The sequence below is a fragment of the Panthera tigris genome, chromosome E1, assembly GCF_018350195.1.
Source record: "Panthera tigris isolate Pti1 chromosome E1, P.tigris_Pti1_mat1.1, whole genome shotgun sequence".
NCBI classification, from domain to species: Eukaryota; Metazoa; Chordata; class Mammalia; order Carnivora; family Felidae; genus Panthera; species Panthera tigris.
The window spans coordinates 34,677,407-34,693,713 of NC_056673.1; the positions used below are offsets into that span (position 1 = coordinate 34,677,407).

The window sequence follows — 16,307 nt, forward strand, 5'->3', positions numbered from 1 at the left end:
TTTAAATCCTAGCCGGGCTTCAAACTGCAAGCTTGTTGGGGGGTATAATGGGGCATACACCCCAGAGCTTGCCCAGCATCCCAAGAAAAGCCTCAGATAATTTCAAGTTTATATACACCAATAAAAGCTCCGTGTCTATTCATTATTTTCTTGGGATTACCTATGCTATAATCACCGACGAGGTCAACTGAAAGGCTTTAAATTAGGTATTGTTTCTTTTACAAATGAATTTGGGGGTGATCTAGAGCTGGTGCTTAAAGTCAGAATTCAGAGGCCCAAAGAAAATGACTTCACTGAAGTTGAACTGAACAGAGGAGAGCTGAGTTATCAAAATCTACTAAAAGTGAGTTGCTGTGAATGAGGGGTTAAGCCAGAGCAAGTGAAGATCAGAAGGCCACCAAACACGCTGCTCAGAAAGGTGGGGTTTCCAAGGTTCTAAGTGGGCAAAATTAAGGTTCTGTGAATCTAATCATTTACCTTTTGCATTCCTAATGTGAAAACAAAACTTAAGACACTGGACATTCTGGCTACGGGATAGCCAAACACAGGAGCTAGGTCATTTTCAATCTGGTGCTTTTTACAGACTTACACCCCTAAATTCATAAACCCTTTAAAACGGCCTGAATGATAACTTAGTGCCCATTTTTAAGACTCAGTTCAAAGCATATGGCCCCTTCTACCTCTGCAAACCTGGCTGGTTAACAGTAAGTGACATGATCCCTGGCAAGGAAAATACTAACTCACCCTTACCTGCTTAGCAACAGTCAGCCTTTGTAATCTCACGACACAAAATAGTTTTGCATTTTTATAGATTTATCCGATTCAAAACACAGGTCTCAATTCTTTATTTCAGAAGAAAAATCTCACTTCTCTGGGCATTATTTTTTTTTTAAGCTTTAAAAATACCTTTAACAGTACTCACTGGTGTCTCGGCTAACGGTATAAAGAATTGGCAGGAAGATCATATTTTCTGGATTTTTTTAATGCCCTGGCCTGAGGTTTTCTCTTCAGCAATATCAATTTGAGACTATAGATAGTCCCCTTAGAAACCTACAACAGAGACCAAAGAAAGGAAAAACAACCTTCTGAACTGCTGAGTTTACCATGAATAGACTGAGAAACCAATCAGAAACAGCCTGAGTTTAGACAAGAACCCAAGATGCTGGCCATCAAGACTTTTTCATCTTAATAATTTGACATGCTATTTATAAACTAAAAATCTCTTTTGCATATTAAGGACAAAGACATTTTAAGACTACAGGACTTCCAGGAAATAAAACTCGTTTCAATGAAAAATGGAAGCTCTGAATTGGTAGCACACGCACCATCCCTGACAGAGAAGCCCTGCTTCACAACAGCCACGCTGCAAACCTGACCTATCAGAAAATCCCAGAAATGAACAACTCAAGTCTATGTTTTATAAACAATGCAGTACTGGTTTGCTAACTTCATGTGGGTACTTTGGAAAATCGTTCCCTTGTCTTGAACTTCTCTGGACCGGGGTAAAATTTCAAAGTGCTCTGACAAATAGAGCCATTAAAAAATTGTGCAGTATGGTACCTATAAACACAAGTTTATTTTGTAGAGTTGTAGGTCAATCCTTATCAGGCACGGGTATGTACCACTGAGGTTCAGTCAGGACAAATGGCCAGGGTCTGTTCATGTTCATGTGAACTACAAAAGGGTTGGGGGGAGGGTAAGCTGACAGACCTGGAAAAGCCAAGACCCCCTTGGCACGCTGGTCCAACCAGTGTTGTTGCTGTTGTTGTTTAATCTTTAAATAATCTCTACACCCAACATGGAGGTTGAACTCATAACCCCGAGATCAAGAGTCACATGCTCCAGACGGAGCCTGTCCGGCGCCACCGCCCCCCTTGATGCTCCATCTTTAAAAGCATGTCATACCATCATTTCCTATTTACACTTTTAAACTTGCCTATAAAATGGCAGGACTTGAGTAACTACCTTTGGGGCCACTTTTAACATACAACTTGTAGAACGGCCAAGGCACAGCCCACAGCAGTGAACTCTTACTAAACAGATGGAAAGAACAAAGTTGGCAGGCACCCTTACCGACAACTAGCTCCAAGATAGGCTGTCATCCCATCCCACACTGAGCTCCTTCCACCACACTATCTAGAATCCTTCTGGGTCAACCCTCCCAAACTGCTAGTTGAGAACCACCAGTACTTTGGAAGCACTCGGGTGCTGTTTGACCCCATTTACCCATGTTAACACACTGTACACGGTCACTTCTTTTCTCAGCCGCTACTCCTGGGCTATAAAGTCGCCACTAATCCCCATGGAACTGAGCTATAAAATACCATAGCTCCTTCTGGGCAAGCACAATGTCTTGTCTTCCCCAGCACATAAAATTGGCCTCATCTCCCAAATTCTCAATACTTCAGGGCTGATGGAGGGTGGGGGACACACACTAGACACCCAACTGTCCAAAGAGCAGTCTTATTAAACAATGTGGGTACAGATGTACCATTCCACTCCTAGAAATGAGACGAGTATACGAGGCCTGAATCTGCAATTTGCTTAGTACCCATGGATCTCTTTGGTGGGAGCATCTCAGCTGGGAAGAAGTCACAGGTCTTTTTGAAAGACCACACAGCCCCTAACGTGGGCCAATTCCACGTAGCGCTGTTCTAGTGCCACAGGATTCTGGAGGATGACAAGGGGTCCATCCCCAAGTGCCACCTCCCTCAGGTATTCTCAATTTATTTGAATAATAAGGAAAATCTGTGGGGTGCCTGGGTGGCTCAGTGAGTTAAGTGTCTTTTGATCTCGGCTCAAGGCAATCACCTCAGGGTTTGTGAGCCCTGTGTGTCAGGCTCCCCACTGACAGTGCAGAACCTGCTTGGGATTCTCTCCCTCTCTCTCTGCCCCTTCCCAGCTTGCTCGTGCACGCACGCAAGCTCTCACAAAATAAACAAACCTTAAAAAAATAAGGAAAATTTGGGCAGGAGCTCCAGATTAGGCTGTTAACGGTCCCAAATCACCCTTTGTGGGAAACTGAGACTTTCATTTGTGTTTTTAAGTGAATATGGTAGAATTCGATTACAAAATGCCAGTCAGGAGGAAAGCTTACACTATGTTAACAGCAGAACCTACAGGTTGCCTCATGGTTACAGTAATTCAACAAGGGCAGCAACTGAATTATCACCAGGTTGTTGAGCAAATTCAATATCCATTCCAATCAACAGTTTGCACCAAACATGATAAAAACTGACTTCCTGTAACAAACACGAATAGCCTTAAGGATGAAGATTGAGAATAAACATTTGAAGCTTCAAGAGCAATTTTCATTAGAATTTCTATTTCATGCAGAGATTGCAAAAACGAATTTCTGAGGAAGCTACAACTCCACCAACTTTTACGCCAACTTGATGTCATTTTAAGATTTTTAAGTTGTTGAAATGAATCCGATACTAGGATACGATCTTAAAAAGTTCCAGAACACATTTGGGTTAAAACAAGACAGAATGATCTAGAATTCTTAGTTGTTCGCAACCTACATTCATTTATAATGAGGTGACTGGTAAATCAGCTGTACCTCCCTTCCACCCCTCAGCGTAGAAATCCTTCCTGCACAGCTCGCAGGGCCTGACAGACTCCACCCAGAGAAGGTGGTGCTCCTATTTTGCTCACAGACCTTTCCACGGTGTCAAAACAGCACCGGATGCACTAGGACTCAGGGATGCACAGAAGAAACTCAGGGCTAAGCCCTACACTCCCACTAGGGGATTAAAGGCTCACCTGGGGACCATGGTTGGGGGTAAGAAGTCCGGGGCTGGCACAGGTGAATTTCATGTACCTGCAGGTACATTCCTACTTTGAACTACTTCCCTTTTGAAGAGCGAACATCTAACATTTCATGGTACTCCTACCCAGAGTAGAACAAGGCCGAAATGGAGTAGCCCCTCTGATTCGACACTCTAGCTTGAAGAGGGGAAGGATGTGCTGACCACAAGCCAGGAGTATGGCTCTTTTCACCCAACAAGTTCCCTTTCTGGAAGGGCATGAATGTGTAAGAAATGCACAGCTACAAAAGTAGCAGCTCCCTGGCTGACACCCAAATGCAAATTATGGAAAGATAAAAATAAGTGATCGCGGAGAAAACATACACTTGGGCTCTGCTTCTAGCTTTTAAAGGACTACAATTAAGACCCTAAATTTGGTGCTCAAGAAACCGTACCTTTTACATCTGCCAGTCATTAAACGAGGGTAAACTTCATTACATACAGTGTGCTTTTATTATGTTTTATTAGTCGCTACCTACACCAAGACCTTTTCCCATTCTTTCTTTAAATTTAAATTTTATTAAGAAATATCATACATACAAAAAGCACATAAACATACAGTTTAAAAAAGAAACCACCCACCCAGCTCTCGCAACAGAGCACTGTCAGCAGTTCCTCTGAAGGCTGCTCCTTGCCCTCCGTGGTCTCGTCTCCCTCCATCGTCGCAATAGGTAACAGTGGATTTCACGTTAATAATTTCCTTGCTTTTCTTTCATTTACCACAGACTTAATTTAACCGCTCGGTTTTGACCTTCACAGAAGTGGAACTGTGGCGGATGTAGTCTTCTGTAACTTGTTTTCCGACCACTGAGATTCATCTGTGTTCACACGTGTAGCTGTAGTTCAGCTGGACTTCTGTGTAATCCCACAGAATTGGTAGGAATATGCCACGGTATTTATCCAGTGGACGGAAGGACATTTGGGGTCTTCCCAGTTTGTTTTGGTTTTCCTTTTCTTCCTATTACAAACAATGCTGTTATGACATTTTCACATCCATGTCCTGACACACATGTGTAAGAGTTTCTCTAGGGTATGTATCTAGGAGTGGAATAGCCACAAGAGAAGTTAGGGCACGGACCCTTATGCCAAACTATTTCCCAAAGCTGTTAAAACATTCTTAAATCTGTTGACAATTGAGCTACTTGGGATGGCTGAGGGGAAGAAATAGATCAAGGACTCTCAAACTGCATTTTTAAAGTAGGAAATTAAAAAATCTGATACAACAATGAAAAGCACATTTACGTCTCTGCTTTGGTTTACTTGAAATGTACTTTGAAAAACTACATGTTTAAAACTTAAAAGGGTGGTCTCCTAGGTCTCCAATGTTTCTAAATATACGAGTGAAAACAGCAAGATTCAAAACATATGGTGTACTATCATATATAAAAAAAGGTCTATACATATATGCTTATACCCCCCACCTCCCTCCAGCAAGAGTAACTGTTTAACAGTAGTTCCTGAAAAGGAACAGGAGGACAGGAGAAGGGGAGAGAGATCACCTAACACTTCTAATGTTGTTTTTTGAACCATGTACAAGCATTACAATTGTAATACAAAATTTTTAAAAAGTAGTCACCTGGGGTTCTTTCATAAACAACTAAAAAATCAGTCTGAACTCAAACCCGAAAATCGGCCCTAAACAAAGTTCCATCCTACAGAAAATACACAATTCTCAAGTGTTTTCCTTTTGTTTCATGCACTGTAGAATAATGTTTAAAAATATTCACACAGCCCATCTAAAATGCATTTTTAGAAGCATGGAACGGACACAAGCTCAAAAAACTCCCACCCTAAGTTGTTCCATTGTAACATCTCTAGAAACTTTAATCAGAAGGTGGCTGACAACCTGTATGTATGAGGTGTCCTCTGTGACACTAACTATATATGGAAAAAGTAGACAGATTGCCTGCAGGTGTGACGGTATAAGGAGAGGAGATAAACACTTAAGCCGAAATAGGACTAGTTTATTACAACCTCAAGAAGGCAAGAAATAGGTTTTAATCCAAAATGAAGAATACAGCTGACCCTTGAACAACACGATTTTGAACTGCATGGGTCCACTTATACAGGGATTTTTTTACAGCATGGTAAATGCATGGTCTCCTATGATTTTCTCAACACTGTTCCTTGAGCTTACTTTATTGTAAGCACACAATACATAATATGCATACAAAATGTGTGTTTATCAACTATGTTGTAGGTAAGGCTCTGGTCAACAGGCTTTTGGCAGTTCTGGGGGAGTCAAGTATGTATGTGGATTTGACCACACAGGAGGTGGGGGTGGGGGTGGTTGGCATGCCTAATCTCCCCACATTGTTCCAGGGTCAACTGTAAATATCTTGTGATCTATTTGAAGACAAAATGTAACAAAAAGGGAGGTGACGCATAGTCTTTCTACATCGAACAGAAGAGGATGCCAGAGCAGCAGACTCATTACATGGTCCCTTCGAGACACACAGTGGAAAGTAAGCTACCAGACCAGTTCTACGGTTGAGGACTCCGGCCAATTAAAAGTTCATCCAGTTTATTTTCATTAATGAACTTGTTTCTTAACTTTTAGAAATACATGCTGAACTATTTACAGATTAAATGGTGTGTCTGACACTTGCCTGAAAGTAATAGGAGGCAGGGGATACATACACACATGCACGAACATATAAAATTAAGACTGGCCACTGAGTCTTACTAGTGGTGAGTTTTAATAAAGGCTGATTGTACTGTTCTACTTTTATGTAGGTCTGAAGTTTTCCAAAATGAAAAGTTAAAAAACCCTGATTGCTCTCATCCAATTCCAATCTTATCAAGTAATCTTCTGAGTAGTAAAATCTGGCTCCACTTAAAGGCTCTTCACAGAGAAAATACACACTGACCAACTGACAACTGTTTAGCCCTAAAGGCAGAAACGTGTATTTCTTACAGTAAATTCAATTAGCACACAGCCTCTATATTTGATTATGAATTTAAGTAAGAATAGTTTCCTCTTGAGCCTGATAAATTCTGGGTGTTGAGGGCAACCCAACTTCTAAATCTCCAACTAAAACCAGACCTTAGTCATGGACACCTTAAGGGGCCAGGCCCCTCCCTCAAATCCTACATAAGTCCCATCGTGATCAATACATCTAAGTGTCCATGGAATCATGAAGATGATGAAGACTTTTCATGAACTCATTTACTGTATGTACCTCATTAAAGTAATTTAGCTATGGATTCTAGAAGAGGCAAGGACAAGTCTGGCATTTTAAATCCCTTAATAATTTTAGTAGCTTAATACTTTAGTAAACTGTTTTCGGTTTTTCAGGATGGTTTTTCCAGAGACGGAGCAACAGAATATGATGAACTAGCACTCCAAAGTCCTTCGCTCTCACGACCACAACCTCGTCCAACTCCACCAACAGTGCCTGGGAGGGGCTGACTTTGTATCAGATGGCTTCACATCTTATCTTATTCCTGACAAAGTCAGAGATCTCCAACCCATTCGCCTGCTGCTGTACCTCCAAAATCAGCTAGTGAGCCAGGAGTGCTCTGTGCCCCTGGCATGATCTCACACAAAGCACCTCTAAAGTGGTAGCTTCATCATTTCCCAAAGCTTGGTGGAGGGTATTTTAGGAAACTCTGTGATACTGCACTATGCCTATCAGAACGAATACAGTGGCAGAACAGTGAGGCACCAGACCAAAAGGCAGAGGCTAGGTTCCATGAGCTAGCTCTCCGCCAACATGGAGCCACGTGACTTTGCGTACGTCATCTAACCCAGTTACCCGGTTTCTCTACCTTATAAACTGACAGCAATATTTGAAAATTATAAATCACAAAAAAACTGCTAGGATATATGTAGCCGGATAATACTTTTACACAGTTGACAAAGCTGGCTATAGATAGAAACATGCTGCCGAATCAGCTGGGGGTGGGGGGACCACCTGCTTAAGCCTCAGTTTTTAAGAATAAATCCTTATCATGTGTACTACACACCCCATACACAGAACTGAATACATCTGTAATCTGACAAGACCAGGTTAAAAGAAATCTTGACACAGGATTTAAAACAAAGACCAAAAGCTAGTTAAAAGTTCTTGAATAGTCTTCTACATCATTATTTCATAGCTAGAAGAAGATAGTGTTCATCAGAAGGCTATTTTGAATTTTCTACTACTAAAGGAATCTCTCAGGGATGTAAAAATATATTCTAGTTCACTGTACATCTTTGCTATTAAAAGCAAAATTCAAATTTATTCATAACCACCCAAAATTGAAGCACCATTATTTAAAACATTTAAACTGCAGAAATTCTATAAAAATTAGTCTTTAACAGAACAATCAGATAAAACTGTACACCAACACTTCTAGTAACAGTGCACCTCATATTTAAAACAGGGGACTAGTTCAGAGTCAATAGCTTTATTAGAAAAGATTAATACTAAAACTTTTCAATGACAGAGACAATCAAATTTGTAACAGAAAGTCAGAGATACTTTATTTTCACTTCTAAATCCAAAGGCTAGATAGAGCAGAGTTGTAAAAATGGAATCCCACTTAATCTGATTCACACAAATACTAACGTTTAATCCTGTTTTCAAAGTCCAAGAATGAAAACTTGCAATTAAACACTGAGCAAGCCACATGTTTAGGTAATATTTCTTAAAAAGTCTTAAAGAAAACAATATGATACAGGACCTAAGTTTTCAGTGGCATATATATGCTATTAACACGTGTTCTGAAATCTGGGAGGTCACGTCAGTCCTGAATTAATTTTTAATAAAAAAACAAAACAAAACAGAACAACTAACTGAGCTTTCTACTTTTCTATGCCACTATAGTTTTCTTTCACCTCATTTTAATGTCGATCTTCATGTTATGCCGTTTTCAGGTTTCTTCCAGAAATCTTCGAACAGTTGTCCTACAATGCAAAAGTTGGGGAAAAAGGATAATTAGACAACATGTAAAAGGCAAATTTTTATGACTAAGTGTTGGCCCAGTCACTAACTGCTACTTAACATATGGACACGGAACGTCTGTATTCTTTGTAAGTTATCAAGGCATCAGCGTGGTCTTAAAAGCCCTGTGCCCGCGTGTGCTGGCCTATGCGTGAATGGCTCACACACGTAACACTACACTGCTGTCCTAGAAGAAGAAAGCCATTGACAAACCAACTACTTGGTACTCCCTTTCCGTAGAAATCTTTTATCCCAAGCCACTAGCCCAAAGAATGAATAGTTTATAGGTTTTCAGAACTCATCAAACCTAACTTTTAATAGTTCTTTAAAAACCCAAATTCATTCTACATGATTCATCAACTCCTTGTATTTCACAGATTGAAGGTGTCTGTCTCTGCCATCCACTGCTGCTTGAAACGTCTCAGCCAGTGACTATTCCTAGGGATCTATGGCTGCCTGCAGATTCTCCTACACCGTAGGAAATATTAAACACATACCTCTTAAAGACTTGAGAATTGCATTGAGTGTAACAAGGCGAATAATGTGAAGTGTTTATTGTATTTAAAATTCTTTAAAGATATCTAATTCTGGGCACCACTGCATCCCTACATACAGTTGAAAAAAAATTCCATTCTGTTAACATTTGATTGATAAGTTTTCACGCAATACACAAAAAACCCCTCTGTGCGTCTTGTAAAGAACAAAAAAGATACACAACAGTTAAGCGTAAAGATCACAGGCAATAGCATTCAAACATGGATGTGGGTAGAGAAAGGAGTACCTGGCATGAGTACCTGCTTAGTTTGACTGAATCCTTGATTTTTAATTTGGCTTTTCATGGGCCGCTCACAACACCAACGCTGTGTGAGGTATGGTAGTCAGCTGCAATAATTCATAAACCCTACACTTCCATCAATCCAATGCTACTGGCTCTCGAGTTACAGAACAAACTGCATTAGAATGCAAGGCAATAAAGCAAAAAACTAGAAACATCCTTGACAAAGAAATACTAGCAGTTTAATTAAAACAAAGTAGTCCAACATGTGCCTCAGAAATATTTAAGTTGTTAAAGCATATGTCTCTGCCAATGTACCAACACAAGATGGACTTAATACCAAAAAGAAAAAAAAACAGTTCAACCTTTTTATTAAAAAAAAGAAAAAAAAAAGAAATGACAGCAAAATCCCTAAAAAAAAGGATAATTAACTTTTCAATGGCGACTACATTACAAACGTGGGCAGTAATTTCCAAAGAGGCACACTAATGGGGGCACGAGTCTGCTACAAAATAGCTGAGACAAAACAATGTACCTCAAAATGTTTTGCAGGACTACACTGTCTTTTCCTTCAGAAGATGCTTTTGTATGTCTTCTTACTCGGCTTAGCTCCGTCTTCGTCTGTGCATACTTACGCTGCACTGCCAAACAGTAACAAAAAGCCCTAATCAAAGTGAGAAACAATACACTTACCTCTGTCTGATCTGAGGTCTTATCAGATCAGTTTTAATTGGACTGAGTGTCACCTTCAGATTTAATGTCTTCACTGGTCCCATTGACCTCATTCTTAGTATCACTTTCCTTTGATTCAGTGTTTGTGTCTTCACTCTGTTTTTCTCGACTACTGGACTTCACACTACTTTTTTTATCATCAGATCCCCTCTTTTCTGCCATAAAAGAAGACATTGATCGTGGATTTTAAAGTAAAATACAATACACATATGACATTTTGAAAAGCGAAACAATTGAGAGATGAAAAGACAATTATTTCCCACACACTGCAAGTAACACAGTTTGGCGAATCTATCAAAGGGATAAAAATCGGGGAGCACCATACGGGGGAATTAAGAGAGAGCAAAAGGTAAAAGAGAATGCAAATTCTCTCAAACTGGTGAGAATCTACTAAGTACGGGCAACTCCAAATCACTGCAGGATCTAAGATGTAAGTAAATTTCATCTGGGGCGAGGAACATCAAAAGGCAATGGGAAGGGTATGAACGGTAGCACACAAGAACTGTGTTCACACAAAGTGAGTTACTGAGGTAAAAAGTAAAAACAGTTCAACATTTAATAGGCCTGTTTCTCCAACTGTAGATTTGGTAATGCAACAGACTACTTACATATGTATCAATCTGAACACCTAAGAGGAACAAGCCCAATGAAAGAAAGTGGACCTTAGATCTCAATCCAAGCACTGCACTTTGCTAAGAAAGTGCTTTGCTAAGAAAAGTAATATAGATGCCACCTCAGAGTTGTTTTTCCAAAAGGAGAAATTAAAATTCAACTCAGCTGCGCATGAAGAACGAAAAAAGTATCTCAACTTTTTCTCCTACTGTTTTCCTCGTAATGGTGAAACCTCAGACTAGGGGCAGAAAGTGGGATGTGGAGCAAGAATATTCCAGCTTTTTTAGTTCCAAGTATTGCCTAACAAAAGATTTCTACAGAAAATGCTAACACAAACTACAAGCTTCCTGGAAAAATTGTTTTTCCCCTTAAAACTAAGTTAAGAACAACTGGTCTAGCAGAGTAGTCCATAAGACAGAAAGACGTTTTAAGAGAAGCACAACCTTTACAGATTCTGGACAAAGTTGTTAAGACACAACGGCAAGTAACTAGGAGAGGGATGGTAATGCAAACAAAATATGGTGGTGGCAGGGGGCGCTCATTCAAAGAATGGAAGAACTGAAGATCTTATGTGAAGGAGCAGATTCAGTCCATAAGACTTGCAAAATGCACACGAAGCAATGTCCAAGTAGCTGACGGCAGGACTTGCTCCATGTCTGTCCGTCGACTCAGGAGAACTGAGCCAGTACAGTGTGCTCTAACTGACCTTGTGGGCAAGTCCTCCCTTTGTGCCTTATGGGCTTCTCCGGTGCACGGGTAGCTTCAATGAGGAAGAGTCGTCTTGTTGCCCCGTAGAGGACTAGTAGTCAGTCCAATAATCTTATCTTCTGCCCTATGTAGATATGGTAGATCTTAATAGTCCTAAGGACATCCACAAAGTGTGGTGGATTTCAGGGCTATGGATTAAAGAAGGAAACTCTCTGACAAAGAGAGAACCTTAAATTGGTTGGTGTTAAGAAATATAGGTCTGTGTAAGAAACCACTTTTCACTGTGGCGTTCAAGTACTTCCAATCACAGCACCTGGAGTAGTGACCTCCCGCTTACTCATGTGCCATTATCAAGTGCTGTTCCTGCTCAGAGTTCAGGCCTTTGGTCATCTGTATACCTAGGCGTGCCTCAATGGCTACATGGCATTTTCAAAAGCCAGTAAATCGTATCGCTTTTAAAAGAGATCCCCAAGTTCAAGACAAATCTATAATGCATTCCCAATCTTTCAAGGTGGACCTGATGCAGAACTTTCTCCGAATCAAGTCTTCCCTCCTTCCTCCGTGAAAATCTGTCCATAATCCAAACAATGTAGCTTATTCTACTTAAGCAAAGGTTTTTATTAAATTCTATGATGTCACCATTATAATTAAGATTCTATTACAGCTATGCAATTCAGGACATCTTTTTGCTCCATCCAGAAATTACACAAACATGTCTGTTTGAAGGCAAGCCAGTTGCATCTATTGCTCATTTCTGATCCCAGACAGTTCTGAAGGCTAGCTATTGTCCCTGGGCATCAATCCAACTATTTTAAGCGACACAAAGGGAATATAGCAAAGAGCTTTAGTTCTCAAAGAGAAGTGATTAATTTGATCTCTGACGCCCATTATCTGGCTCTGGAGACTGGACCCCTCACCCAAAAAACACATTTACAAAGTCTTGCAAAAAAGGTTGGGTGAAACTTTCTAAACTAATGTAAAATCAGTTGATAACCCTTTGTAGCAACTGCCTATTGAATCACAGAAGTAATTTCTGGACTTAAATGACACATAATAAAGCTCGTGACAGCAAGTTTAAAAAACTGTCGTTTCCTATTTAACATTTGCTCCAGGTGGTAGAAAAAACAACATATGTAAATATTTTTAAAAGAAAAGGGATATTTATTTCAGGAAAAATGAAAGCGTAAGACCAAAAATATATGTCCATTGTTTGTGTGCTGGCATTTCTCTAACTCAGTTTAACAAAAACCTGAGTCTGGCCCAAAAAACAAAAAAAACCCAACACAACAACAAAAAAAAAACCACACACAAAACAAAAACCATAGAATAGTTCCATAAAAGAAAGTAAGAAACGAGTATCACACAAAAGTCCAGTTTAACAAACTCAAACACAGCAGCACGTATGTCGGGTGATCTAACACGGACACCAATAGGCAGGACAGGATGGAAAAAGCAGAGCCAAGAAAATTAGAAACAGGCCCTTGCTCTCATTCCTAAAAACCATGCAAAGCGGAACAGCTCATTCAAGACAAAATGAAAGATGCTTAAAAGATCTAAAGAAAATACAGAAGGGAGACCCTGATTTTCAAAGAATGATCTTTCAGTTAAGACTAAGCTAAACAATGAGAATATCCATGTGAAAACATGCCAAAGACAAAATGAGAAAGTCCATTAACAGAGCAGTGACAGTGCACTCCAGCCACCAGAATGCCACAGAAAACCAAAGGGAAAGGTAGAAAGGAAAGAGCGTGTTGTTTCAATAGAAAACACAGTGAAGACGTATGTAAGATACTCAACTTCTGCAAACTTAGAAGTTAATTACGGAGGTAAATGAAGGCTGCACATGAGGACCAATGCAAAATAGCACACTTACTCTGCAAGACATATTATGGAACACGCAGCAGATAAAAAAAATGTTGCCAATAACCAAGCTAATAAATTCTACAGCCTTATAATCCTGAAGAGTAATGCGATACTTGGAAGAATTGAGACGATAAACCTCAGGTTAACAACTGAAGGATGTGGTTTTGGCATGTTCTAAGAAAACACCAGGTCAAGTGTCACTGTCACAAGTCAGAGCAGGAGGGGAAAATAATGCCTGCCTCCTACTGAATGGTGTTGGTTCTAAGTAAAAAAGAAGATAGCTTGAAATGGAACTCTGCCTATCTCCAAAGAAATGTGAGTGCAGAGAAAGGAGTGTTAAAATAATCTAATTAATGAATTAAATCTTTAATTAATGAATTAAATTCTCACATAAACTAACCTTTCTCCTTGGATTTTCTATCTTGTTCTCTGTCCCGACTTTTGCTCCTGTGCTTATAGGACTTTCGATCCCGGCTTTTTGATCTTCTTCGATCCCGACTACGAGATCTATGTTTTCTTTCTGATCGATCATGGCTTCTGCTTCTTCGTCGATCTCTGCTTCTTCACAATTTGAAATAAAAGGAAAGCAACTTCAGCTGACATGACAATGAGAAAAACCTTGCAAAAATTATGTACTGTTTAATAATTAACAAGATTAAGCAAAACTTAGCCTTAAAAGGCAAATGAATAGAATCCACTACTATAACATATGTACAGTAGAAATCTTAAGAAGTTACTGAAAATCTAACTTCAACTTTTCAAATAGTGCTAAGATAGTTATCATGGTCTTTAAGACTCCTCTTCAATCGTTAACTCTAAAATAATAAAACCGATTTCATTTTTTTTGTGTTTTTAAAGAATCAGTTACATAACACTTTATTTCTTTTTAACTTTTTATGTTATTTTATTTTATTTTTGAGAGAGAAAGAGAGTGTGAGTGGTTGAGGGGCAGAGAAAGAGGGAGACACAGAATCTGAAGTAGGCTCCAGGCTCTGAGCTGTCAGCACAGAGCCCAATACAGGGCTCAAACTCATGAGCCGTGCCATCATGACCTGAGCCAAAGTCAGATGCTTAACCAACTGAGCCACCCACCGGCCCCTAATTTTTGTTTATTTTAGAGGGAGAGAGAATCCCAAACAGGCTCCACAATGTCAGTGCAAAGCCCGACGTGGAGCCTGAACTTACAAACTGTAAGATCATGCTGTGAACTGAAATCAAGAGTTGGGCACTTAACTGACTAAACCACCCAGGCATCCCAGTTAGGTAACACTTTAGTTCTTGTATTAAGCGTGGTGTCCTCCAAAGTAAATGTACGTAATTTTACCCAAAATAACCTATAATTTAAATGTCTTCTTAGAATCAGTGAGAAGAGAAACAAAGAGACCACCCAGTTGCATGGACTTCCTAGTAAGAGCACATCAAACCTCCTTAGACAGGTGAAATAGCAAAGAAGTTGCCTTGAAGATGGAGTGGCTAACTGACTCTACTCTCATAATCTATTCTAGTCTTTGACAGTACTTGAGAGCTTCCCAAGGACCAAGGAAATAACATTAGTAATCACTACTGTTTATTGCACACTCGCTCTATGCTGGGCACAGTCTTGTGTGCTCTATGTACCTGCTTCGCCTTCTTTCTCTACTTCGTGATCTTTTGTGGTCCCGAGACCTGCTGCATCTTCGGTCTGAGGTTCGGCTTGAATGCCGACTTCTTGAACGACTTCGTTTTCTTCTTTCTCTGTCTCTAGCCCTTTCTTTCTCTCTTTCTTCCTCTTCTCTCCGTCTTTTCCTTTCTCTTTCCTCTCTTTCTCTTTCCCGTTCTTTTTCTCTTTCTTCCCGTTCTTGCTTCTCCTTTTTTAAACGCTCATCACGATCAGGTTCTTCAGTTCTTTTTCTTAACTTTTCCTAAAAGAAATCAAGTTCAATTTTTATAAACACCCTTAAAGACTCTGTCAAACAAGGGCTGACGTGTAAAACATGTGTAAATCAACTTATGGAATCTGATGTCCTAAAAGAAAATGTAGAAATTCTGACACCATGTTTGTATGCAAGATAATGTTACTTGACAAAGTCCTCAGGGATAGGCTTTCTCCCAAATTCCTGGCACGAAAGAGTGAAGGAATTAAAATGCTTTGATAGTATTAATAGCAAAATTTTATAGGGATTATTAGTTTCAAATAATACACATCAACAAAATATCCACAAGAGGCTTATGTCTCTATGTGATCAATTTTTAGCCACACTGAAGTACAGTACTAGCTGTGGCTAAAGTGCATGCTTGAAAGCTTACTTTTAATTCTTCAACAGTAGCTTTAATTTTGGCATATCCCATGTGCTGCTTTCCCATCAAATGGTCATCTACCCGGGACTGGGCATCTCCGACTATCAAAAAGGCTCCACACACTTCACAAACTTCCATTTGTTTTTCTTGAGCAGCAAAACTTTCAATCGTCTGAAATGACAAATCAGTTACTATAAAGAATATCTGAGTGAGAACAAACAAATCCAAAATATATACTTAAAATTTAGAACAGAGTTCTAATTTTGTGCATTTCTCCAAAGCCATTAATACTGAGTACCGACTGGCCAACTTTTAGAGCAGGGAACAAGGCAACAGCAACCAACTTTCCATTATCATTAAGGAAGTGTGGAGACCCCGTCCCTCAACAGTAACTAGTCAATTACCCACACCACCTTGAAAATGGTTAACTACCTCTCAGAAAGCTACCTATTTTAGTCTGAATTCCTTTCTTAGGTTCAACAGGCTAAAGGTGTGGCCTCCATATTAAAAGTATTTTTAAAGGGGGCTTCTGGGTAGCTCAGTCAGTTAAGCATCTGACTTTGGCTCAGGTTATGATCTCATGGTTCCTAAGTTTGAGCT

At 39.7% G+C, this 16,307-nt stretch overlaps 2 protein-coding genes across 14 annotated transcripts in view; one reads left to right on the forward strand and one right to left on the reverse strand.

Annotated features, from left to right (window-relative positions):
* The first annotated feature begins 47 nt into the window (after positions 1 to 47).
* On the forward strand, positions 48 to 2,235 carry ANKRD40CL (ANKRD40 C-terminal like). The gene is given in 5 exon segments (XM_042965450.1): positions 48 to 89; positions 128 to 418; positions 1,238 to 1,351; positions 1,354 to 1,408; positions 2,141 to 2,235. Coding segments are annotated over 5 exon segments (597 nt in total).
* Positions 2,236 to 3,513: 1,278 nt separating this feature from the next.
* The window catches only part of LUC7L3 (LUC7 like 3 pre-mRNA splicing factor), a 31,237-nt gene continuing 18,443 nt past the window's right edge, over positions 3,514 to 16,307 (reverse strand). For 4 of the 13 annotated variants that reach the window (XM_042965739.1, XM_042965744.1, XM_015539531.2 and 1 more), the window contains exons 7-11: positions 15,717 to 15,878; positions 15,048 to 15,331; positions 13,831 to 13,991; positions 10,262 to 10,402; positions 8,255 to 10,156 (exon numbers count right to left, since the gene is read on the reverse strand). In XM_042965739.1, the coding sequence (XP_042821673.1) occupies positions 9,966 to 10,156; positions 10,262 to 10,402; positions 13,831 to 13,991; positions 15,048 to 15,331; positions 15,717 to 15,878 (939 nt within the window). In that variant the 3' untranslated portion in view covers positions 8,255 to 9,965. Of the gene's footprint in view, positions 4,848 to 8,254; positions 10,403 to 11,565; positions 11,692 to 13,830; positions 13,992 to 15,047; positions 15,332 to 15,716; positions 15,879 to 16,307 lie in introns of those variants that run through there. The other 9 variants (XM_042965741.1, XR_006211006.1, XR_006211008.1 and 6 more) reach the window with 9 other exon arrangements.